Source organism: Rhinatrema bivittatum, chromosome 8 (assembly GCF_901001135.1).
Source record: "Rhinatrema bivittatum chromosome 8, aRhiBiv1.1, whole genome shotgun sequence".
NCBI classification, from domain to species: domain Eukaryota; kingdom Metazoa; phylum Chordata; class Amphibia; order Gymnophiona; family Rhinatrematidae; genus Rhinatrema; species Rhinatrema bivittatum.
Genome location: NC_042622.1, coordinates 88840013 through 88866403, shown reverse-complemented (window position 1 = coordinate 88866403; position 26391 = coordinate 88840013). Strand labels below are relative to the sequence as shown.

At 41.1% G+C, this 26391-nt stretch overlaps 1 protein-coding gene across 3 annotated transcripts; it reads right to left on the bottom strand.

Moving 5' to 3' along the window:
• On the bottom strand, positions 1 to 24584 carry GFI1B (growth factor independent 1B transcriptional repressor). Of its 3 annotated transcripts, none has more exons than XM_029613358.1 (7): positions 24428 to 24584; positions 18435 to 18669; positions 12942 to 13079; positions 4065 to 4339; positions 2973 to 3110; positions 1506 to 1671; positions 1 to 924 (listed from the first exon to the last, which is right to left on the bottom strand). In XM_029613358.1, the coding sequence occupies exons 2-7, from the start codon at positions 18544 to 18546 to the stop codon at positions 746 to 748; spliced, it is 1008 nt and encodes a 335-aa protein (XP_029469218.1). In that variant the 5' UTR covers positions 18547 to 18669; positions 24428 to 24584; the 3' UTR covers positions 1 to 745. The 3 variants fall into 3 exon arrangements, with proteins under 3 accessions (XP_029469218.1, XP_029469220.1, XP_029469219.1); XM_029613360.1 differs by lacking the exon at positions 24428 to 24584 and adding an exon at positions 23248 to 23601; XM_029613359.1 differs by lacking the exon at positions 24428 to 24584 and adding an exon at positions 23089 to 23239.
• Positions 24585 to 26391: the final 1807 nt, after the last annotated feature.

The window sequence follows — 26391 nt, the reverse complement described above, 5'->3', positions numbered from 1 at the left end:
CCCATCTAAACACTTTATTATGAGTGAAAGGTACACTGAAATGTTCTGATTTTCACTATTCTATAGGTACCAACATCAAACATGGAATTAGAGTACGGTGGTTAAGGTTGCCAATTGGCTCTAGATTTTCAGAACAGGTTGATCCAGTCCTGGTTTTATTGTACTGCAAGCATGAACTCTTAGTTTTGCATTTCTTAAGACATGCAAAACTAAAAGTCAGAAGAACAAATCCCTACATTCAGCGGGGTAAAACCAGAACTGGATTAACCTGTCCTGAAAATAAGGAGCCAGATGGTAATCCTAACAGTAAATGCGATCCCCATTACTGCTAAATTCCCAGCCAACAACTGGACACAGAGCCCAGATGAAGGAACAAGGACCCACATTCAAGACTGGAATCTACAACCCAGTTGTAGGTGTTGGAGCTAAAGATCATATTTCAGGCCCTGGGTCTAGAATCTGTGTTTCAAATGTTTGAACTAAAATGTTTCTGGTTTCGAAACAGCATAGTTTTAGGTATTGGACCTAGAAGTCATGTTGCGCTACAACTCATAGTCCAGATGTTGGAGATGGACACCCAGGTAGAACATAGATTCCAAGTCCATGTTCGCAGTCCATATCGAAGACAGGAGATGTTAGAGTTGTTTATAGGCCTTGTATTACAAGAAATCCTGTTCTCTAGTCTTCTATCCTTGGATGCTTATCCAGCACTGGGTTTTGGTCAGGAGGGAGAAGGACTCAGCTTTCACTTTAGCCCATGCAGACTCTCCCGATGTCTGCGCAGGTCCACTTTGCGCTGAAATCCTTTCCCACAGAGTTCACAGGTAAAGGGTTTAAACCCTGTGTGCTTGCGACTGTGGGTGATCAGATTAGAGCTCTGGCTGAAGGCCTTCCCACACACCTGGCATTTGTGGGGTTTCTCACCTAAAAGACACAGGGACAAATGTGTTAAAAATGGGCACATCCCTGAAACCTAAACCAGAGAAAGCCGAAGTCAAAGGGAGATTGTTCTCAACTGAGTGAGCAGTGGGCATTTGTGGATAATTAGTTCCTTTCTTCACCATAAGAACAAGCACATATTTACTATCTCAGACTTGTTTGCAGCAGTTCAGATACGCTTCCGATTCGGAAAGTCGAGCAGTTTCAGATAGACAAATGTGCACCTATTTTCCCAGTGACATAATTGCACAATTTGTCTGAAAGGTGAAATCAGTCCAAATTATCTTCAAACTCCTTTCATTGGATAACTACTTATGGTGATCCAGAGAAAGGGGAGAAAATCCTGCAGATCTTAAACTATTTGTGTTCTACAGGGGAAAAAGGAGAGATGAAGCATTTCAGCTTGATTGACTGCGTACTGAATCAACCAATTCAAAATAGTTCTCATTTAGAAATCCTAGTAATAATTTAAGTCACTGACTTTTTATTTTAGATCTTTGTAGTTAGAAGGCCTCCTTGGAGTTGAGGTTCTACATATATGTACTTATGTGTGGTGTGTTATATACCTGTGTGGATGTAGGTGTGTTTCTTCATGTCAGATTTCTGGTGAAAGCGCTTGCCACAGTACTGGCAGGGGTATGGCCGTGTGTCTGAGTGGATCAAGAGATGAGTGGACAGGGTGGACGATCGTTTGAAAGTCTTTCCACACATCTTGCATTCAAAGTTTCTTTCCTGAAAGGGAAAATGAGATCCATTACAATATAAAATCCATGACCCATACAGCCCAACCAGAGACTTAAATGGTTTGTAACTATTTATTTTTATGTCATTTTAACATTCATGGTGGGGTACAATAAAACCAAAAAATAAAATAAGCTTTGCAAACTAAAACTGTAAACAGCGAAAAGCATCAAAACAGGCCGATACATAAAACGTGCGGGAGAGCCAGTGAGCTCACAGGCCACTCTCCTGGGTGTGCGATTTAGGAGGGTGGCCTATGCACATTAGGGCCCGTGGTAAAAAGAGGCGCTAGGGACACTAGCGCATCCCTAGCGCCTCCTTTTTGACAGGAGCGGAGGCTGTCAGCGGGTTTGACAGCCAACGCTCAATTTTGCCGGCGTCGGTTCTCAAACCCACTGACAGCCATGGGTTCGGAAAACGGATGCGGGCAAAATTGAGAGTCTGTCTTCCAACCCACGGGCCAATTTAAATTTATTTTTTTTATTTTTGGGGCCTCAGACTTAATATCGCTATGATATTAAGTCGGAGGGTGTACAGAAAAGCAGTTTCTGCTTTTCTGTACACTTCCCCGGTGCAGGCAGAAATTAATGCCAGCCTTTGGGCAGGCGTTAATTTTTGAAAGTAAAATGTGCAGCTTTGCTGCACATTTTGCTTTCTGGATCATGCGGGAATAACTAATAGGGCCATCAACATGCATTTGCATGTTGCGGGCGCTATTAGTTTCAGGGGGGTTGGCCACGCATTTGATGTGCTATTACCCCTTACTGTATAAGGGGTAAAGCTAGCGTGTCAAACGCACGGCCAAACCTGGGCTAACAGTGCGCTCCACTGGAGTGCACTGTATTGTATCAGCCTGAATGACAGCAGACAAATGCTGAGCACATAATGGACAAAGAAAAAGTCTGAAACGTCAAAACAAGTCCCATCAGAATTTCCACAACACAGCTAAGATCATTAGTATATAGACCACTTCACCAATGCATTCAAAGGTCTGCTTGAAAAAACATATTTCCAAAGCTTTTTTAAAGATATCCAAGCTCCATGCCATCCGCAGTTGTTCAAGGAGGGAATTCCACAATATGGGACCAGCAACTGACCAAGCATGATCTCAGGTCTCACTAAGATGTGCTAAGCAGGGGGAGGAGAAATCAAGGGGGCTTTTATTGGCCAACCTTAGGGAGCGCATTGAATTGTATGCAACGGATGCAGTAGAAAAGAAATCCGGGGTGTCAAGGTTTTGTTTACTAGTTTGAAAATCACCCTGCGGTGTTGGTCTATTCCTGGTCACACACCTGAGAGTGGATGTTCATATGTTGCTCCAGACTCACAGCATGGCCAAAGGTTTTTTCACAAATGTCACAAGCAAAGGGCCGCATCCCACTGTGGGACCTCCGCACATGAACCTCCAGTCCATGGGGTGTGGAAAACACCTATAAAAAAAAGAGCTAGGTGAGGCTGTCCCAAAACACTTCTACCTATTCAGTTCCTTATTTTCCATTCTCTCCCACTGACAAATTACGGTTTACATATTACAGAATTTCAAACGTTTGAGGGATGTATTGAGGAAGAGAAACCTTGCTAACCAACAGCAGGAATGTTAAGAATTATTGGTTGTGGGGAAAAGATGAGGCTTCATACTTTGTTTCAAGCCTTGACACTTGGCGCTGCTGCTTACAGCTTTCAGTCCTGTGCTAATTCAATCCCTTTTTGTATCTATGACTTGGACTTTGGATGTCTAATAATAGTTGAAGGGTTACTCACAAAGGACCCTATTATACTTTGCAATCACAGCATTTCAAACACAGACAAGCTATTTCTTATGGTATTTGGACTCAATGACATCTTCCAAAGGGGCAAGGAAATATGTCATTATTTATTGTCTAGTTAGATGGGTGATATAGAGACTAGCTCAGGATCACAAAGAAAGACATTGGCAGAGTTTGGACTGAAATGGAGGTACAGGGAGATAAAGTGACTTCTCCAAAGTCACACCAACTGAACCAGTGGCAGAGCCAGGATTTAAATCTGAGAGTCTAATAAGCTTTCCTGATTCATAGTTCAGTACTCCAACTACTAAACCACACCCTCCTCCATTAACAAATGATATCCTTTTATCATTCTCCATGCAATGTCCTTCACAAAAAAGAAAATCTCACATTCATGTAGCCCCTTCCTTGAGGGCTGCTGGGATAATATATTCAATGAGATTGCATGTTTCTTTGTACCCCACCCTGAACATTGGAGGGCATGGGAAATAAGTGATGTTTAATTAAATTAATTAAAGCACAACTATCCTCACTTAACTCTAAAGCATATCCATGGCCATCCTGACATTCTTCCCATCTATCATTACCACTTACAGCAGCTCCCCTGGGAGCACTCACCTTGCTGCACTTGACACAATGGAAGACCTCCATGCCTGGTGAGTAGCGCATACTGTAATCAATGGGATGATCATTCTCAGACTTGGGGGAGTTTGGTGGTAGGTGGTTGCTGTACAAGTTGACTGACCGCTCCAGCAATGCCGTGGGTACATTGGATGACAGCTGCCGGAAGCCATAGGGAGCATGGAAAGAGTCCCAGGAGAAACTGGGCTTGTAAAAGGCAGGCAAGGGGGGTGCGCTGTAAGCCTTGATCTGCAGAGGTGAAAGGGCTGTTTCTGAAGAGGCAAAGAACATGGATTCAAGAAAAGAAGAGGGTGCGGGAAACAGGTGCCCTTGAATGCCTTATCCAGAGAGAAGACTTAAATCCTCTCCTACTGTTTTTTTAACCCAAACTACCAAGTTGTTAGCAACAAGTACTTCTCATTTAACCAGTACAGTCGATTCCTAATTTACATTTAGCTAGTATCTTTAATTATGGATATGCACACACACAATTTTAATTTTAATTCATTTTTTCATTTAAGGGAGGAGGGTTTCTTTTGTTTTTCTTTTTTTTATGTTAATTTTGTTTGCTCAAAAAAAAAAAAAAAGAAAGGAAAACAAATGGAAAAAAAAAGCTAAAAAGAAATGTACCACCCATCTCCCTTTCATCCCAGTGCTGTCACAATAAAAAAAAAAAAAACCAAACATCCCAGGCCTTACCCATCCTCCTAACTCCTTCCCCATCCTTCAGGGTCCCAGAAGCAAATCAAGTTTAGGTCCTTATGCCTTACAGATACACATCAAGATCGTTTGGGACCTTTTCAAAAGGTGTGGGGCCATATATTCAGTGGTTAGAGAAACAATTGTAAGACCACATTTATGGTTCCACACAATATTTTCCTGAGTGAATGACTACCCTGGTAAGCAAGGTGGGGGAGCATCGCCGCTGTGTCCTTCAGTATACAGCCCTTTCACATGGTTGATTATTCTATCAATAGTTTATCATACACACGATATTTCTTCCCATCTCCATATAAACCTATATATAACTATGCATATTAATCATTGTATAAGAATATCTTCCATTATAGCATAGTGATTTATGTTATCAAATGCACTTTTTCTCCTTGTCTTGTCTTCTCTTTCCTTTTTGATCGCATGGTCATGGTGTTGGGTTAAAACACAGGTAACTTTTCCTGACATTTGTACTTCAGTGACATAGGTGTCATATTGCTCGTGTTATGATTTCTATTATCCATTGTGGACTATTATTGTTACTGTTGTTGACAGTGTATAACATTTTACCTCAATAAAAATGATTAAATAAAAAAAAAAATTAGGTCCTTATTTTCAAAGCATTTTTTCCTAGATACAGAATGGCAGAAAAGCCTTAGTAAATCAGGCCTTCAGATCATGAGCCCTCTGATGTCAGGGAAATACCTACAGTACCTGAATGTAATCCACTTTGAAGTGGCTGAAAAGCAGAATATAAATCAGATAAATAAATGGGGCATACAACATAATGGCACCAGCCCCAGGGTCAGTCAGTGTCATTTCACAACCAAGACTTTGCAGGGCAGAGTAAATGGGGATCGCTTTGCCCCATTTGGCCTGCTAATGACCCTACAAGTTGGGTTGTTAGGGAGAGGCCCGGGAATGGCTGTTTGGTGGATCTTACAGGATTTTTTTCTGCTGACTTTCCAAAACAAATGTAAATGAAAAAAAAACCCAACAAAAAACAACCCTGAATTTCAGCAGTGGATGTTTTTAGTTTGTTTTCAATTGAAATAAACCAACATGCAAGTTTTCATTTCATTTGAAAAGGAAAGCACAACACTGCTGCTACTAATTAGGATAATGTTAACTAACAATGCTGGCTAGTATTTAGCTAGTACTTCTACTTTAGTATCATTGGTATTGGTATTATGTCATTCACATTGTGATTAAAAACAGAATCCGATAGCAAATAAAGACCATTAGGACCATCTGGTTTGCCCAGTTAGCTTTCCTATGCAATGATATAGACCCTGGTTGATCTTTGACTTTCCCTCCTTTCATTTTCAATTAAAGATCCTCTGTGTGTATCCCAGATCTTCTTGAATTCTTTTACTGATTTTATTTCCAATATCAAAAAAGGGCACAAACTGTTTGTAAGCACAGGAGAAAAGTGAAGAGAAAAATAATGTTTGAATAGATTAATACAGAGTATAACCAGTGTTGTAAACACATAAATGGCATAAATGTTAAAAAAAAAAAAAAAAAAAAAAAATAGATGTATGATAATTTTGTTAAACCTAATCAGAACAGATTGAAGAAACAGCTTTAATCATTCTCTCTTTTTTTGAGTTTGAGGTTTTGTTTCTTTTTTACATTTTTGTGTTTTTCACTACCAAATAGATTTTGCCTAAGTGCCACAGAATCATATTTAAAACTCTTTAAATGCTGAACAAAAAACCTCTTATCTTTGTGCATTTGGTTTTATATTTGGGGCAAACAATTTTAAGCCTGAATCCTACACATAAACAGTTTAAAACCAGAATCCACTAAAATGGGCTTTGCTTAAAGCAACTCTAATTCTTTAAAGTGGCTCCAACATGATAGAGGTCATTGTTTTGACACATATCTCTTTCGGGGTCCTAAATTTTGTTGCTGTAAAGCAATAGTGGATCCACCACCATTTGGGACTAATTCATCAAGTTTTTTTCCCATAGACACTGAACTGGAAAATAACCTTAATGCATCAGGCCCTATCATGACCAGAGCTGGTGCTAGCATTTTTGCTGTCCTGTATGAAAAAGTGTGTGATGCCCCCCCCCCCCCATTCTGGTTTTTTTTTTTGGGGGGGGGGTGTCATTAACTGTTTATTAGCAGTGTGTGTGTGAATGGGAGCCTGCCTGGGGGGGATGGGCGTAACAATGAATCAACAAAATTGCCAAATAGAACCGAATGAAATAAAACATAACCTAACTCTGCATTGCAACATCCTGTCGACCATGACTCTCCCATATAGAAACGAAGATACAAGAGCAGCAACAACCCAAGAGAATGGCATACAGATAAGCATCCCTAGCCTCTGCAACTTTTATCATAAATCTCTATCCAAAGCCCTAAATCGCCCTCCTGTTCATACGTACCCCACGACCCTACTTCAGTAACACCCTCCCCCTCCCCACCTCTTAACTATTCATCCATCTGGTGTATGGTCTCCAGATCTTCTTGAAACTACTCATTCTATCGTTTCTCAGAGCTGTTAATCTCCCCATGTAGTATAATTTTATCTAGTCTCAAGGATACATCTGCCACCAAAGGCATGGATGGCTTACGCCACCAAAGGGCAATTTTACATCTTGTGGCTAAGAAAATCTGGGTCCGCAAACGCTGCTGGTTCTCCTTGCCAATCTCGAGCAATATACTTAAAAGACACATTTTGGAGATCGAGAATCGAAATATGTCCTGTGAAAGGCTTAGTACCCCATTCCACTGCTTGCCCACCTCGGGACATGCCCACCACAGATGGAAAAAGGTCCCCACCACACCACAGCCCTTCCAACAATGATCACCCTTTGTAGGGAACATATTCTTAAGCCTCAGCGGAGTGAGGTACCACCTATATAACACTATATATCCATTTTCTTTTAATAGAGCCAGAGACCAATGTTCTGCCATTGGTCATGAAGCAATGCTCCCTTTCACTTCCATCCAAAGTTTCTCCCAAGTCCATCCCCCATGCTCACTAAAAACCCATCTGTAATTTTAGACTCTCCATTTAGCAAAGCATATATCTTGGAAATCGACGTTTTAAGTCCACCAGCTCGTTCACAATACCCTGCAAAAAAAGTGTTTTGCCTTTCTTCAATTCCACCCCTATCTTTTTGGCCCCAAAATAATGGGCTGATTATAATAAAAACAATCATTCGTGGAGAGCTGAAAGTACTGCTGCATCTGCGCAAAGGGTCTGATCCCCTGACTATCCCATATCTGCTCCACCCTAGCGAGTCCCTTCCCTGTCCAACGTGCTATTTCCTTTGCCTCCGAGCCAGGGCCAAAATGCTCGTTGTATAGAAATGAAGTGCGGTGCTCTACCCACCTATCCCCCCAGCTAGCCTTCGTTGCCATTTCCCCCAAACATCCATAAGTGACTTGGAGAAAGGTGACAGCCCCTTGGAGGAGATCTTCCTCCCCTCCCAAAACCTAACCTCTAGTGCTGCCACGGTTTGGGCTATATGTACCCAGGATTTTATCCCCGCCCAAACATGCCATTGCAGTTGGGCTGTTGCATAATACCAAGACAAATTAGGAACTCTAACCCCTCCCCCGATAGAGAACTAAACTTCATACTCTAGGTGGTCTTTGGTTCCAAATCCATTCTGGGGGGGGGGGGGTTTTAACACAAAATATTTGTTGTTTTCCCCAATAGCCAATGCACAATAGAAACTGTCAGTCTCACGTTCTGTCCCAGGCCCCCTTTCCCTACCAAAAAAGGCCTGCTCCCTCTGGCAATCCAAACTGTCAAAATTGATCTCCCCCGTAACCTATTTTACCCCATCCAGACGACCAAAATTTCTAAATTGTGCAGGAATGATCCCCAGGTGCTCCTTCCCCACCTACCAGTACATAAAATCGATGGCGGCTGGCCCCTGTACCTGGCACCAGTTTGTTGTACAGAAAAACATGTAGTGCTGTGGTGCCAACCAGAAAACCCTGCAATAAGAGACACTTGGAACCCATATGGTATTAGGCCTATTGTGACGCATGTTATGTTATGGCCCTTGAAAAGCCTTGAGTAAACTGAATGACAGCAATATAGTAAAATTCCCATACCACAACACTACTAACTGCAAGCACTCAAACAGAAACAACCCTATCTATGAAAAGGCAAATATTACACCAGGCCCTAAAACACCTCCTATTAGGAAAGCAGAACAAACCAGTCTGCTCTAAATTCCTGTATAGAAACTACATGCTAGCAGAATACCTCACCTCGCTTACACATACAGAACACAGACAGACCCTCACCAAATACAGAATAAAGAGATCATAAAATAAAAATAGAAATATGTAAACAAATGAATATGCATGAGAAAGATGTGTATACAATGTATGCAAATCTATCTCATGCATATTCATTGTTGATATCCTAAAAACCCGGCCTGTTTGTGGCTCTCAAGGACTGGAGTTGGCCACTCCTGGCATATAGAGTCTAGATTGTTGCAGTTTCCAGTTCAGTTTCTGTTTACATATTTCTATTTTTATTTTATGATCTCTTTATTCTGTATTTGGTGAGGGTCTGTCTGTATTCTGAATGTGTGAACAAGAGATTCTACTAGTATGTAGTTTCTATACATTTGTATACAATGTATGCAAATCTATCTCATGCATATTCATTGTTGATATCCTAAAAACCCGGCCTGTTTGTGGCTCTCAAGGACTGGAGTTGGCCACTCCTGCTATATGCAATGAAGCAATGGAAACAAACATTATCAGTCCTCATAAATCATCAAACAATAAAATCAAGAAATATAAATTGAACATAATAAACCATACTAATAAAAAGAATATTGCCAAATAGATGGCAAATAGAATAACATCCAATAATTTAGATCTCATATAACACGTTTTAAAACTTTCAAAATAGCTATAAAATATTTTCAAATAGCAGATTCATCAAACATCCAATAATTAAAACAAGAAAGAAAAAAATCACCCTCTTCCCATATCTGAAAACTTTTGATTTCCAGTCACCCTGAGCTTGTCGTGGATTAGTGGAGTGGCACAAAATTTTCACAACACCCCAAGGCAGAATCCCATTCACAAACACATACATACATCCCCCAACCCCCTCAGGTAGGCTCCCATTCACACACACATGCCCATCCCCCCAGGCAGGCTCCCATTCACACACATATCCCCCTAGGCAGACTCCCATTATTCACACACACACACACACACATCCCTATCCACCCTAGGCAGGTTTCCATTCTCACACACACACACACACATCCCCTCTCAGGTAGGCTCCAATTCACACACACAACCCTATCCACCCTAAGCCCCAAGCAGGCTTCCATTCAAACACACAAGCCCCCCCCCCCCCCCCCAGGCAAACTCCTATTCATACACCCATACCTAGGCTCTCATTCACAACTGAAACTCACTCAAGGCAGGCAGGGTCCATGGGTCTTTCTGCCTCCTCTTCTCCTATTATTACTGCTACTGCCAATGTTTGCTGTGACCCAGAGAACAGCATGAGTTGCAGACCGTAGGAGTCCTTTCTTCAGCTCCTCCTCATGCTGGCCGGCCCTGCGGTATTAACATTCATGGGGTTAGCATTTCCTGTTGAATCATCTCGCGATGCATGAGATGAGTCTACAGGAGGTTCTAGCACCACAAGTGTCGAGTACCGCAGGGCCGGTCAGCAAACAAGGAGGAGTCACAGAATGGCTTCCTCTTCTTCAGGCAGAGTATGGTGCGAGTCTTTCCATTCTTCTGCCGCCAATGGGATGGGGTTCACTGGCAGCTGCATGGGCCTCTCACTGCTCCGTTTGATGGGCCCCTTCTACCGCAGCCACTGCCCTACCAGTGTGCCACCCTATGCAATTTCACAGTTTGCACACCCAGTAGTGCCGGGCCTGTTAGGCACATTAGGTGAACCTTCAGTCTTGTGCCCCACCCCCTGATTTTCTGCACCACCCAGCCCAGTCCATACACAATTAAAAATGATGCATTTATAATAACAGATGAAAAAGGACACAGAGTACACTTTTCTGAGATAAAACTATTACTTGCTATATATTATATTATTATATATTATAAATATAATATATTATTTACATGCACTGCTGTGTGCTAACCAGAAAACCCTGCTCTAATAAGCAAAAAAGATACTTGGAATCCAAATGGTATTAGGCTTATTGTAAAATGTGTTGGGTGTAGGCTTGGCACAGAGAAAGCCATAAGTAAACTATATTGCAATTATAATATAGGAAATCTCCCATAACAAAACAGCACTAATTGCCAGCACTCAAACAGTAAGAAACCTGCCTATGAAAAGCCAACTATGTAAATATTATACCAGGCCCTAAGACACCAATGCACCTGCTATTAGGACAACAGAAGAAGCCAGACTACTATAGATCCCTACACAGACATGCTAGCAGAATACCTCATCTCAGTCACTGGTGCAGGGCACAGAGCCCTCACCAAATACAAAATAGAGAGATCCTAAAGTAAAAATAAAAATATGCAGACAAAAACTGAACAGGAAACCACAACAAGCTAGACTCTGTATGCAGTGATTAAAAACTCATATTTAAAAAAATGTTCTAAACACCACAAAATAGTAAAAAACAGCAGACATATCAAATACACCCAATGATTAAAACTAACAATGATAAAAAAAAAAAAATCACCTGTTCTCCATTCCTGGGAACTTTTGATTTGCAGGTACCCTGAAACTGTCATGGATTAACAAGTTGGGTGGGGAGGCCAGGCTATTGTGCACAAACATTCTCCTTTCTCTCGTTCTCTCATAAATATACACATATTGTCTCCTGTGGGAATGATTGAGAGTATATTGTATGTTTGAGTGACAGAAGGAACATGTGTGTGTGCACATGACTGAGACAGCATATGTGAAGTAGAGCGTGCATGTGTTGAATAGTCTGTCCCACAACATGCACACTATCTCGCTCATGTGTGCGCGCGCACACACACACACACACACACACACACACACACACAGAGGTTTCTTCTCTCACTCAAACAACTCGTATATCCTCACTCACTCCCACAGGCTCCCTCTCTCTTTCTTTTTCTCACCCACCCATCCACACGAACACACACACACACACACACACACACACTCAGACTTCCTCTCTCTCAAGCATATGTACACCCTCACAGGCTCCCTTTCTGACTCACAAACACACACACAGGTCCCCTCTGTCTCATACACAACCTCACACACATATACAATCCCTCTCACAGTTTGTCTCTCACTCACTGATGCACACAAACCCACCCTCACTCTCTCATATACTCAAACTCCACAATTCCTCTCTCTCTCCCCCCATCACATATAAGCACACATTTCAGGCCTCTCCCTGACTTCTGCCTTGAGCAGGATGGGCTCTGCCCACAGCCCTGCTGGGCCTTTCTTCACTGCGCCTTCAGCTGCTCTGCCCATAGCCTTACCAGGCCTTTTTCCTCTGTATTTTCAACCGCAGAAGGGATGGGCTCCAGCCATGGCCCAACTGGGTTTTACTCCCTTGCATCTTCAGTTGCGAGTGGGATGGGCTCAGGCCACAGCCTTGCTGGGCCTTTTTCTGCCATGTCTTCGGGCTAGATGAGCTCCACCCGCAGTCCCGCTGGGCTTTTCTCCACTGCGGTCTTCAGCCATGGGTGGGATGGCTCCGCTCATGGCTCACTAGGTCTTTCTACTTTGTCTCTTTGGCCACCAGCCAGGCGCTAATCCTGGTAATTTTGCCGCCCCCTAAGGGCTGGCACTCTAGGTCACTGCCTAGTTTGCCTAATGTAAGTGCCGTCCCTGATTATGACCTCTTGTTTTAGAATTTCCTTACCTGTGAAAAAACTTTGCTTTTTGTGCAATATTTATACCTTTAAGGTATTTGAATGTCTTTATTATTTCCCCATCCTCACCTCCCTTGTATACATATTTAAGGTCTTAAATTTCATCTCATAGGACTAATGGTTCAGAGTGTACTTTGACTTAATGTAGTCAAAGAACCTTTTCTGCCAGAGATTTGCTGAAGACTCGAATCAGGTAAGGCTGAACATAGGGCAGAGTTCAGCAAAACCCATCCATGAGAAATGAGAATTCTCCAGGCTATAGTAAAAGACAGAATGGGAGGAAGGATGCTGGGGACAGGTCAGTACCTTGCAGGTGGGGCAGGGATGCTGTTCTGTTTTGGTAATACATGGGAACACTCTCTTCATCTTCTTTCTTAACTGGACAATAGCGTTGGTACATTACAGTCAATGACTCCATTTCCGATGGTGACCCGTCATCTGCAGCTAAGGGAAGAGCAGAGAAGAGATCGGCTTTCTAGTAAAACGCAATGCATAGATGTAGTCTCTGAATTATGCCAAGGGAAAATTGATATCCAATGTCCATAATTATTTCCTTATCAAAGCTTCAGTAAAGTGAGACATAACTGCCATTGGCTAGGTCTCTAGGATGAAATCATCATATCCGATGGGAAAATTATTGTAGATTTCTCTCTGAAATTATCTAAATACACCTAGATTGTGATTTGTCCCCAGATAGCCAGTCAAAACTGACATTGCCCATGATGACCATGAGCAAGTGATGGTAAATTCAGGCCGGGGGGGGGGACGGGGACACAATATTTAACGCGTTACAATTATCATATACTAAAGCAGTGCCAGTCCCTGGCATTCTGTATGTGAGCTGGGGATGCTTTGAACCTTTTAGAAGCTGGTTTCTTAAATGTTTGAGCTACATTTACTAACAGAAAAAAAATTGCCATTATTTTCAATAAGGAAAACACTGGGGCAAAACTGCTGCAAACCTTTTAAGAAATCAGCTCCAAAATGGCAAAAGCCCCTGTTTTCATTTGCTCACAATCTTATTTGTGCATTCTAATAAAAAGTGTGAGCAATGGTAGCAAAACCTGAATTTCATAGAACAATTTCACATTTACAGCCAAGTCATGGCTTTTTTTTTTTTATCCTTTGGTATCTGATTACAATAAAAATACTGTTGAGAGTTAGTATTATATTTCTCAACCTGTGTTATAGCAAACTGAAACGCAATCCTGAATTTGAATAAAATGAATTTGAATGAAGCCTGAAGGGTGTAGATAACTGCCCTGACATTCCTGCTCCTCTGAGAGCTGTTAGAAATGAGCAGGAGGAGGGAGTGAGGAAAAGGAGAGGGTGGGTAGGAGGAGACCCTGATGAGGGGGAGAGAGAGAGGATTGCAGGAGGAGGGAGTGGGAAAAGGGAGGGGTGGGTAGGAAGAGAGCTTGGGGAGAAGGTGAGAGTAGCAGGAGGTGGGAGAGAAGAGGGTGAGAATGAGCAGGAGGAAATAGTGGGGAGAGGGAGCATTATAGGAGGAGAGTGGGGAGAGGGAGAAGGTAACAGGAGGCAGGAGTAGGAAGAAGGAGAGGGTGGGTAGGAGAAAGGAGTAGGGAGAGGGAGAGGGAAGAAAAGGATGGGCAGGAGGAGGATAGGAATTCTCTTCACATTGCTTGGGATGTTCCAGCATTTCTTAACAGAGCCCAGGACTCAGCTCCATCCCTGAGTTTCTTAAACTTTGAGGTCAATGTGCTAAAGTGAGAAAAATCTTGCAAAGTTTGTTTTGTGCATTAAAATGGCAAATAATGAGCCTAAGTCTTTTACCCCATTCTGTGACTATGGGAAAAAAGCTTAGTAAGACCCTATGGAGATATATTTTCATGTATAACATCTTTTAAAAATATCTAGCAAAGGAACCGACAACAAGGACAAAACGTCACAATGTCTCTTCCATCAAAACAACAGATATTTATAAGCCATGTAGAAGTGAAATAATGAAAATTTAAATTTTTGTAAGGCGCCGCATCAGCAAGCCTGACAGCATATTCTGTATTATCGTACTGGAACCGCCCAGACTATTAAACATTTGCGGCTAGACGACAACTCCTGTTGAAATGTTTAAATAACAGTATTAATTGGCAAATGTTTGCATGCTGTGTCCCAATATTTTTTTGGTATGTCCCGTCAATATTGATACAATTTTGCCCGCCCGACAGTGGCTGGTGTTTTACTGCAAAGTTGCAGCTTCTTCAGGGGAAAATCAAATCTCAGCTCTTTATGTAGAGGATGCCAAGACTCAAAGAATTAGCAGGGGGGGGGGGGGGAAATTGTATCAATATTGACGGGACATACCAAAAAAATATTGGGACACAGCATGCAAACATTTGCCAATTAATACTGTCATTTAAACATTTCAACAGGAGTTGTCATCTAGCCGCAAATGATTAGTAGTCCGGGCGGTTCCAGTACGATAATACGCTGTCAGGCTTGCTGATGCGGCGCCTTACAAAAATTTAAGTTTTCATTATTTCACTTCTACATGGCTTATAAATATCTGTTGTTTTGATGGAAGAGACATTGTGACATTTTGTCCTTGTTGTCGGTTCCTTTGCTAGATACAGTTTTGATATTTGGGATTGTGATTTGGTGCTCTTTTTTGTTGGATACGTGAAAATCTAACAATCATTTGTGCATGTAAAATGCACTTACACGTGCATAACCTATGCACAATTCAATGGCATATATTGTAGCAATTTTTAAAAACCCACTTACATGGGTAAAGTGTATTTGTGGAAATGCTTTTTAAAATCAGGCCTTATGTATGTAATTTGTGATTGTATGTGCTATTTTCCCTTCTAGCTTGTGAAACAGACTTTGTGAAATGTTTTGACCTTGCAAATAGTAAAATTTTATGTATATTTTATGCTTGCAACATTTTATTTAAATAGTTAATGAGTTGCTACAATGTAAAATTATACAAAGCAGATCATTATTAGTGCATAGTAAAACTATGGGCCTGATTCATCAAGGCTTTTTCCCATAGACACAGAATGGGAGAAATGCCTTTGTGAATCTGGCTCAAATGATATTTGCTTTTCAAGTCTGATTTTATTAAATCTTTGAAGCTGATGTACTAAAGAGTGCTGAAATTGCACATTAATTGCAAATTTCCATTTACTATTTTTTACTGGAACTTCTATACCAATTTGTCAAGTGGAGAAATTGCACATGTACTTTTTCTACAGGAAACTTTGCACAAAATGTAACTACACCTCATTGACATATAGTTAAAGTTTTTGCAAAATCAGTCTTGAAAAGTCAATTTTGCACACAGTTTTACTGTGTGCTAATAGTTAATGCACTGTTTTGCATAATTTTGCATCATATCAATTCTATTAATTTAAATAAAATTTCACAAGCATAAAAGAATATATTAAATTTTATTATTTGTAAAGCTGAAAAATGTTGTAAAGCTTACTTTACATGCTAAAAGAGAAAATAGTGCACATTATCTCCAATTACTTTGCAATTTTTTTTTCATTTGAAATTACATCTCAAGTGAAGTGTAGTTAAAGTTTATGTGAAGTTTCTTATAGAAAGCATATGCATGCAATTTTTCTACTGGGCTTATTTGCATAGACATCTTGTAGAGAAATAGCACTTTGAAATTTACAAATAGTGCATGAAATCTGGCGCACAGTACATCAGTATCTTTCTGTGGCAGATGGAAAAGGGTAGTGGTAAACAGAGTTCACTCTGAGGAAAGTATGGGTGGGGGAGTGTTATCAGTGGGTATCATAGCAATGAATCCTCGTTCTGGTTTTCTTCAACATTTTCGTAAGCAACATTGCAGAAGGACTGTTGGGTAAGGTCTGCCTTTTTGTGGATGGTACCAAAATCTGCAACATGGTAGGCATCCTGGAAAGTGTGGAAAACATTGGGGTAAATTTTCATATATACGCACAGGCGTTCATATGTGTGCGCTACCCGGCGCGCACAGATGTATCCCTGATTTTATAACATGCGCACGCAAACAGCCTGGGAGGGAACTACCCTTCCTACCCCTTCCCCTAACCCTCCTGCCCCCTAGCCCTATCCTAACCCCCCCCCCCCCTTAATTCTTTTAACTTACCTTTTGGGCCTGCTCCGGGCAGGCGCAAGTTGCGTGCGCCGGCAGCCTGTCGGCACTGCGATCCTCCGACACAGCAGCAAATGGCCGCTGTGCCGGAGGCCTCTGGCCCCGCCCCTGTCCCTTTTGTAAAGCCCCAGGACTTAGATGCGTCCTGGTCCTTTACGCGCGTCGGGTTTTTAAAATCCAGCCCATTATGAGAGATCTAGTGAAGCTTGAGAAATGTTCTACAGTCTGTCAACTATGATTTAATGCTAAAACCCAAGGGAGCATTACAGTATAGGGCACAGATGGGTAATTTCAGTCCTCCACTACCCGGTTGGGTTTTCAAGAAATCCCTAATAAATATGCATGAGATATTTGCATATAGTTGAGGCAGCATTCAAATCTTATGCATATTCATTAGGGATATCCTAAAAACCTGATTGGTTGGTGACTCTTAAAGACCAGAATTCCCTACCCCTGCTATAGGGATGAAATTCTTCTATGCACAAAACAAGAGCAGGATCTGGGGGTGATTTTATCTGATAGTCTTAAGGTGGCCAAACAAGTAGGCAAGGCAATTGCAAAAGCAAGAAAGATGCTTGGGTGCACAGGGAGAAAAATAGACAGCAGGAAAAAGGAAATGATATCACCTCTGAATTAGTGTCTGGTGAAACCTTATTTGAAGTACTATGTAAATTCTGGAGACCTCACCTCCATAAGGATATAAACTGAATAGAGTTGATCCAGAGGCTAGCTATTAAAATGGTCAGAGATCTTAAGCATAAAGCATATGGTGACAAACTAAAAGATCTGAACATGTTTACCCTGTAGGACAGGAAAGAAAGAGGAGCTATGATAGAGACATTTAAATACCTCCAAGAATAAATGCACAGGAGGTGGGACTCTTTCAATTGAAAAGAGGCTCTAGAATGAGGGGTCATGGGATGAGGCTGAAAGTGGTAGACACAGAAGTAATCTAAGAAAATATTTATTTACAGAATGGATGCATGGATACATGGAACAGCTTCTGTGTGGAGGTGCTGGGGACCAAGGCAATGTCAGAATTCAAGAAAACATGGGATAAGCATAGTGGATCTCTGAAGAAGGAATTATAAAGCTGAACAGGAGATGTGGCTAGGCAGACTGGATGGTCTATATGGTCTTTCTCTGCCCTCATGTTCTATTTATATGACTTAGCCAAGATAGTTCAAGCCTTCCTCACCTCATTTCCTGTCCTCTCCCCTCCCCTGTCACTGCTACAGTAAGCTATCCTGAACTTTTGGGTTGATTCCCTACCCCGTTCCATTAACCATTCATTGCACCTTTTTTAATTTATTTGTCCTGGAAAATAGCCATAGGAAAAACAAGCTGTCTTTAAATTTATACAAAGGATCTTGGTCTTAGTTGGAAGCTTGGGCTTATGGCAGAAGTTCACCTATAAACACTATTACAACTCCATTTTTTTGTGTACTTCCCTCTGCTCAGCTCAAAACATAAGACTCCAAATAAAGAACACAACATCTTACAGCTTACAACCCTTTGCTGTGGCATTTGTGCCATTCTAGATAATGAGTGTCCTTGGGAAATGTCTCTTTAATGATAAGGAATGTAATCTCTCTCTCTCCTGCAGTATGTGGCTTGCTGAATAGATTCTCTATACTGAGTGGTGTTTTTTGCCCTTTTCTGAGGAATCCATGAGAGTGACTCCATCTTACCTGCAGCTGGTAATGTCGTGGTATCCCACTGAGGCAGTGGGTTAGACTCCACAAAGCGATGCTGATGATAGGTGTGGAGTTTCTTGCTTTTCACCAAGAAAGATCGTGGCATGTTGGGTCCTTCTTTCAGTGAAAGCCTTGAGAAATGTAACACAAGGTGTAGGGAAGGCACTTCACATTTGGACAGCCATTAACCAAGTCTTCGAAGTCCAGAGCTAGGAGAGCTGTCATGAAACTATGGAAAGGAGGCACCAAAGGAAGCAAAGATGAGAAGCACTATAGGGAATCTTGAAAGTCACTTCTGGGGCCTTGTATTCTAACTCCCATGCCAAGTATCCTGATATTTCAAACTATACCTTTAGTCTTCTTCCTCCCCATAAAGGAAGAAAAGCCTAGAAATACCAGAATACACCAGTGACAAGATTCAGAAACCCTGATTCCAGAACCTTCTGGGAATCTTGGAACCTGTCTGGCCAAACCTAAGTATGAGCCTGGAACTTGGCATTTGTACTTTCTAACTAAAAAACATTTTGCTACCCATCTCCCAACATGCCAGGACTTTTCCTGGTCTTTCCTCAAAGCACTATAAAGCTAGTCTCTCTTTTACAAGCCATCTTTGTGTCTCATCTGTTATCATTTTCTTCACTTATTCTGAGAGTCTGTGGCTAAGGAATAGGTGTTATTATGATGATTTGTTATTAATTGCATTATTAAAATGCAATGTTGTTTAATTTTTCCTTGTGCTTTTTTTCCCCTGCAAACCCTATACATGTACAAAGCTGTATATGGTGTTGGTTTTTAAAATAAATATTTTAATTTTAGATAAGGCAACCTATAAATGTTTAAATAAATGATAACTGTAAAGTAGTGACCCTTGGGATTTCACAACACTACCCCCTCTCCCCAGACTGTGACTCAGTAATGTGCCTAGTATTTTATTTTTTTTTAATGAAATTTATATACCACCTATCACCATTTCTAGGTGGTTTACAATTCAACATTCATAAAAATATGTATGTGCTTTTGATTAGATTTTTGGGAAGGAAATGCTTCAGGTACAGTACTATGGAAAACTCATTAGTTTTCAATGCATTATGACCTGGCTCTGTTTGTGTGTATTGTTAACTTTTGTACAAGTGGCAGGCAAGGAAACCCCAAAAACATGTGATGATCATTTTGCTAATTCTGCCTGCTGCTGTCTACTGACCGTTAATTCATGAACTTTTATTGTAATTGTCAAAAATATGAAACTAAAACAATCCTTCAAGTAGACTAATGCTTGACTTGAATCTTGTAGTCTCCCCTCTGAGCTTTCCATCTTTCCTGGCTCCTATCAGTGGAACTCTTTCCTGCCCCTTAACCAGGGCAGGGTGGGCTGTTCTTGCAGGGATCTCTAAAGAAAAACAAAACAACAACCCAAAACAACCCTTCCCCCCAATTCTCTAGATGGCAAGAATCAAGATTACATTAAGAAGTTTGGGGGGCTGGGAAGGGCAACACTTACTGGTCAAACATAGGGTACTTGTGTACCAGGGTCTGGAAGAAGTGGTGCTCCGTGTCCCCTGATCAAAAACTATCACTGCAATGGCTGGGCTAGATGTGGGGAGCTATAAGAACTGGGGGGAAACTCCAGAGAGCTGCACATGAAGACCTAGAATACCACTATCCAATAGAAACTGGTTCCAATTGAACTAAAGGAGTGGGAGGAAACTGCAACCAAAAAGCATCATTCAAAATATTGATTTAACTTTCTAAACTTTGTGTTTATTGGAGAGTTTCATTATCAACACCAATCATGTATAATCAATGCTTACAAATCAGTTCTTTATGCAAAGTTACACAGGTTTGTTTAACATGATTCAGTACAACCTACTGGACATAGCTTTTAGTATATGTACATCAGGATCTCTGTTTTCTCAAATCTCCCAGGATACATCATCATTTTAAAGTCATTCACAAATGATGGGGAAGTCCTGGAGTAGGATTATACTTGAGGTTGGGAGGAGTGGATCTTTCTGCTTTTAACTCATTTATTCTGGTCATCATATCTTGTGTGTTTTTTAAGTTGTGGGCTCTGCAGTCCTGCATTGGATTCACAGTAACTTTCGGTGCTTTAGTAAAGGAGGTGTAGATATTTGTATAAAAGGTATATTTGATCTTAAGTGACATTTGTTTCCTCCATAATGTGCCTATTTCTGGTTTTGGACAGCCGGTTGGGTAAGTTAGCAATTTCCCATTCTTAACCAAAGCAATCATGGCTGCCTAAGTGTAGTATTAGTTTTGTTATGTCCTTTAATTGACTCTCCCTAAGGTCCAGCCTCAACCCAGAGTTTATGTTTTAAAGTTTTACTTAACCAGTCTCTAGTCATCATCCAGTACTGAACAATCGCCGGGCAAGTGAAAGATTGTTCCTCTGTCCCTGCAGTTTCTCAAACATGATATGCCTGATTCATGCAAGGTAGAAATGCAATCCTCACATTAACTAATGGCTTGACATTGACCATTAGACAGGACTATGAGGAGGCAGCCCAGTATGATTTGTTCAAAATGGTTAAATTAATCTTTTCCTCAGACTCAAATAACTTGCCAGACAAGTCGTGCAATTTAAAAACTATATCCTTACTATTTTGTATTTTATTTTTAACATTTTATGCCATATTATCCGCGGTTCTAAGTGGCGCATAAGCAATCATACATGTAAGCACTAAAAGAGACTAAAAGCCATTCAGCACAATACAATGAGTGGAGACTAGTTTAGTTTATTTACTTGATTAATTACTTACTAAGGCAAATCTTCCACAACTATAGAGCTGCCTTAGTTATCTGTTCTAAAGAAGTCTTACTCGAATGTTATAATCTGCTTTTGCTGAGATGGTATATATATATATATATTCTATTTTTTGTTTGATGTTATATTTATAATTTTATAACTGTTCAGTGTATGAATTTGTTGTTACACTGTAAACCGGAATGAAGGCATTATGCTATATTTCGGTATAAAAAAAAAGAATATAAATAAATAAATAAATAAATGTTTTTTTTAACCCATACTATGTTAACAGCAGCTCCATTTTATCCTGTTGTGTTTGAAGATTTCTCGACCTGAAGTGACTTTTGCAGGTTCTGAGTGTAACAACTGCTGGACACTTTCTGCATTTGCTACTAATCCAAAGCCTCTGCTTCTTTTTTTAACAGGAGATTTGATCCTCCATCTTTGGCTATGGCCATAATATTTTTGTCTCTTCCAACGGGTCTGGTAGTAAGAAGTTAACCCCTTTCACCCCTCATTATTTTACTCCGTCTCAACCAAGAAGGGACTATGATCAGCTCCTAACTCTGAACTTACCCAAAAAGGCAGGGAAAATGCCACACTTTGTTACTCTGACAGTCCAAGGCCCCTAATTCAGCAAAAGAAAGACTCTAAACAAACATCAGGACTGGAACAGCTCACAGCGCTGCTTTAGTGTATTCTGAGCTAAAAAATGGGAAAGATGCAAGGAGGGGACATGGACTCCTATGCCGTTCCCCGCTGAGACATTTATCTGGCCCAACAGACAGTTTCCCTTCTGCAACCTGTAATTAAACTGCATGTTATAAAAAATGAAAAACTGCTTAGGGTTAGGCGCTGGAAGAAGATCAGGTGGCACTATATTTGCATGCTAATTTGCATTTCTTCTGTAAGCAATAGTGTTACTACCGAAAAGCAAAGTCTGCCATAGCTTGCCCTGAAAAAAAAAATGCAGAGCCAGAGTTGGCTTGAGGCCCTGGGGCATTTTGTTGATGTAAAAACAATGAACAGCAACGTGTGCACGTTTCCTTTTAATCCCAGCCCGCCTGCTCCCAATGGTCCTTATCTTTTCCACAATAATAGCTTCTCTTCTTCACCTCCACTGACAGTGCTATAAGGCTAAGGCTCCCAGTTCTGAATCTTGAATGACCTACTGTAAGGTGGCATAATGCAACTGGCAATGATGATACAAGTGAGACCACTGTGCCCGCAATAATCACAGTAAAGGGACAGAGCAGCTAGTCCTGGTCCCGAGCTGTCTGTCCAAGCAGGCAGCTACAAAAACTGAGAAGCGGTTCCAGCCACCGTGATGGAAGCTCTTATTTATTTAGCTAGTGTTACTATGTTATCAGCCGCTATTTCTACATTGTTCTTCCCAATAACAGGAAAGGCTCCAGGACTCTTTATGACTGAGCTGCAAAGAAAATCACTGTAAATTCTTTGATTCTTCATAGGAAAACTCTGTTGGCATATACTAGACACATGCTAACAGATGCAAAATGCGGTTGGTTTAGCACGAGTCAGAAACTTGTGAGCAGTAGCGCCAGTCCTGATTCTTCAGGCTTGCAATCAGCCTGCTGCTCTGCGCCCGTTTTCTTATACTGCCAATGCAGGGGTACCCGGCGGGAGAAAATCAAGAATGAGGATCCGCTATTCTGGACTCCAGACTACCCCATCAGTAATGACACCACATACATCCAAGTAGCGTAGCCCCAAACAACCAGAAACTGTTTACTAACTACTGGGATCTATTCAGACTCTATTTGAATGCAGGGAGGATCTTCGCGGGATCTTTTTAATAGAGCAGAATGCATGCAATACATTAGGGAAAACGCGCGGTGCGCAAACATTAAAGTACATACGAACCTAAGAAATGCCGTGCTGAGTCAGACCAAGGTCCATCGAGCCCAGAATCCTGTCTTAGATAGTGGCCAGTCCCGGTCACAAGTACTCAGGGGATCCCAAAAAGTAGATCTATTTCCCGTTACTCATTCCCAGAGATAGCAATAGCTTTCCTTAGATTACCTGGCTAATAACGTGGTATGGACTTTTCCTCTAAGAACTTGTCCACAATGGAGAAAAGCAAATCCTCCCTTGAAAATTAGTGAGCCCCAAATGCATATAAAAGCCCCATTCCATATAATGTGATCCGCACAATAAATATAACCGAACAGACTTCGGGCCGAACCCCACTTACATATAACCGTCCTAATACAATCAGCTCCATGTGGGATTAACTCACAGGTGCCTGCCATGACCTCTCCTCCCCCTTCCGCATCTATAACGTACAGAAAGTAATACTCTTGCACACATTTTGCTGGATACCTAAGGCCCTATTTTCCAAAGCGTTAGTCCAATGATGAAAACAGGGTCCCGGGATAGAGCGTAGAGCCTTTTGACATGTTTATGCCCTGTTAGGATAAGCTTAAACTCTTCGGAGCAGCAGTGCAAGGCAGGAACTAGTAGTGGTGTTCTCCTCGCATCCCTGTCTGGAAATGTTCCCAGCTTTGCTCAGTTACCAGCTATTTAATTGTGATTGCCGATTTTTTTTTTATTTCAACAGATAACACCAACATTTAAAGCCCTACTATGATAAATGCCAGAAGCTTTGGTCTCAAACTCAGTTGTAGCAAGAAAGGTCTGAACGGAGAAGTGGCTCTGTCCAAAAAAAAAAAAAAGCTACATTTCAGAAACGAGTAGGTTAAGCCTATGTTTTAGGATCAATAAAAGTTCAAATCTTGCCAATCAATGCCCCTAACTTTAAGCAATCATTTTTTTTTTTTTTGGTTACCACTATCCAGGTCGGTTCTTAACTCGGTTTTTTTTTTTTGGTCGTTTAGTCTACATACTGACCACTTTACAAACGACCTATTTCTTTTTTCTTTTAATCGGTTAGAATGTTTGATTGTGGCTTCACTCAACACAGCAAAAGAAGCAGCTACAATCGGTCTTCTACTGCGATCTCCTTTTAACTAAGCGGAAGGAGTATCCCTGAAAGATGCTTAGCAAATAAATATGTCAGGGTTAGAAACTGCAAGATTCCGTTATAGACATAAATATTTCTATCGCTGAGTTTTGTGGTTTTTTACGAGCATACAATTTATCTTTAACCACTTTTCTCTACCACGATGGTCTCTAATTCTGAAATCAGAAAAAAAAATGATGTAACTATGATACCAGAGCATTAATCTATAAGGAAATTCACCTGTTTGGAGGGTGATCTTTGTGAAGGTGAAGGAGAATCCGAAATCACATAAGACGGGTTCAATAAATTCCTTTTTCTTGCACTCTGTACCTCTCCGCAACTTCCTTGTACTTTTTACTCTCCAGAAAAGCAGTGACTTCTTTTTTTTCACTCCCTCCCCCCCCCCCCCCCCTTTCCCTCAGTCTCCCCTCCCTGATTTTTCAATCAGATTATTTGTGTCAAAATCTGGCGGTGAAGAAGCAGCCAATAGGAAGGCAGAGCCGGGCCAATATTTGCTTATCAAAACTTTACAAGACTTGAAGAATTCTGTGCTGGCAGCCCTGCAGCAACGAGCTCTGGCTTCACCCTGTGCGTCAAAAGACCGATTGCGTGGTTATTCATTTAAAAACTAATATATGCACATTCCTATTATGTATGTGTGCATAGATTTGAGAGAATGCATATTTAATCTGATATATACTAATCATTTTGTGTCATACATATATATGTGTGTGTGTACACATACCCTTGTAAATATGTGTATAGATACATTCATTTAGAAAAATGTTAAAGTTTCATGGGTGATAATTATTATTGCAATATACTTATTTCTGTGAAACTAGAAATTTTTGGCTTGATTTAAGGAGAGTTTTCACCTCTTAGGAGTTTCTGCGAACCCTTTACAAATCAGACCCCTTTTGGCCAGAAAGTGTACAGTCTATGTATTCTCCATAATCTGTATGCAATGTACTATTTATCCGCCATTTACCATGTACATGGTTCGTGTAGTGCACGGATATATTTTATGCCCCATAGTGGAATTCAAATCTCCAGATAAATGTTGGTGCAGGCGAGCTAAGGGTGAGCCCAGCGCTTGCAATTTGTCAGGGGCATGTTGACAAGCAGTTTGACCCAATATTTTCAAACAAAATTCCTTAAAGTCTGATTGAAGATGACAAGGTGCCTGTTATTCGTCCACCCCTTTTTCAACAAAAAACACCCCTTCATCTGAATGAGGGCACTTGTGTAAAACTCTAATAAAAGAGCAAATCTGGGTGAATAGGATAGGAGAGAGAAAGGAAAACAAAGAAGGGCAAGAACAGAGAAGAGATGAACTGAGATGTCAAGGACATGAAAAAAAAAAGAAAGAAAGGAATATAGAGACTACAATGAAAAGGATAAAAACCAGAAAACGTGGAGGAAGAAAATCAGTATAATATATGGGAGGAATCTCTTAAGCAGGATTTTTGCATTCACCCAGCTCCCTTACCCCATATTAGGAGACTAAGGGGCCATTACAATAAAGTGCGCCCAGCCTAGCGCACAGGTTTAGGCGCAGTTGGACGTGCATTTTGGACGCGCTAGACTAGCACCTGATGCTATAAGGAGATTAGTGCGTCCAAACCGCGCGCCCATGCACACCCAGACAAATGCATAGCCGATAGCGCTCATCATATGTAAATTCCATGTAGATGAGGCTATTAGCTATTACCCCCCAATGCAAAAAATCGCTGGGTGCATTTAATTCCAGTCCCGGAGGTGGTGTTAAGTCAATCCTCAAGTCAAGGACTCATGAGAAATAAAAAAAAATACGGTCCTCTGTGGGTTCCTCCTAGTGAGTATCATTGTGACACTTATAATTTACTGCTTGCGGCGTTTAAAAGTAAAGGTATATAGGGTTGATTTAAAAAAAAAAATAAATCTGGATGCACAATGTACATGCACAATAGCAAAGGGTGCTTAGCTATGGGTGTCCAGCAATGTCAGCAAAATCGGCCAGAAGAGGGACAAAAACAGACGCTCGTATTGAGCACCTGTTGCAATTGTGGGCACCTGATGCATTTGAGCACTAGGAATGTACAATTCTTCCCTAGCATGTCCTTTTTTACACAGCCCCTCATTTACATGCTGCATCAGGCGCCCAGGGGATGTGGCCATGTGCGCATTAGGAAACGGACACTATGGGGCAGATTTTCAAAGGGGTA

Bases quoted from the DNA above. Each gene is read 5' to 3' on its own strand.
- GFI1B (XM_029613358.1), bottom strand. From the start codon at position 18,546: ATGCCACGATCTTTCTTGGTGAAAAGCAAGAAACTCCACACCTATCAT. The intron at 13,080-18,434 runs GTAAGATGGAGT...CTCTTCCCTTAG, and splicing joins CACGACATTACCAGCTGCAG to CTGCAGATGACGGGTCACCA. The intron at 1,672-2,972 runs GTGTGTGACCAG...TTTCCCTTTCAG, and splicing joins ATATGAACATCCACTCTCAG to GAAAGAAACTTTGAATGCAA.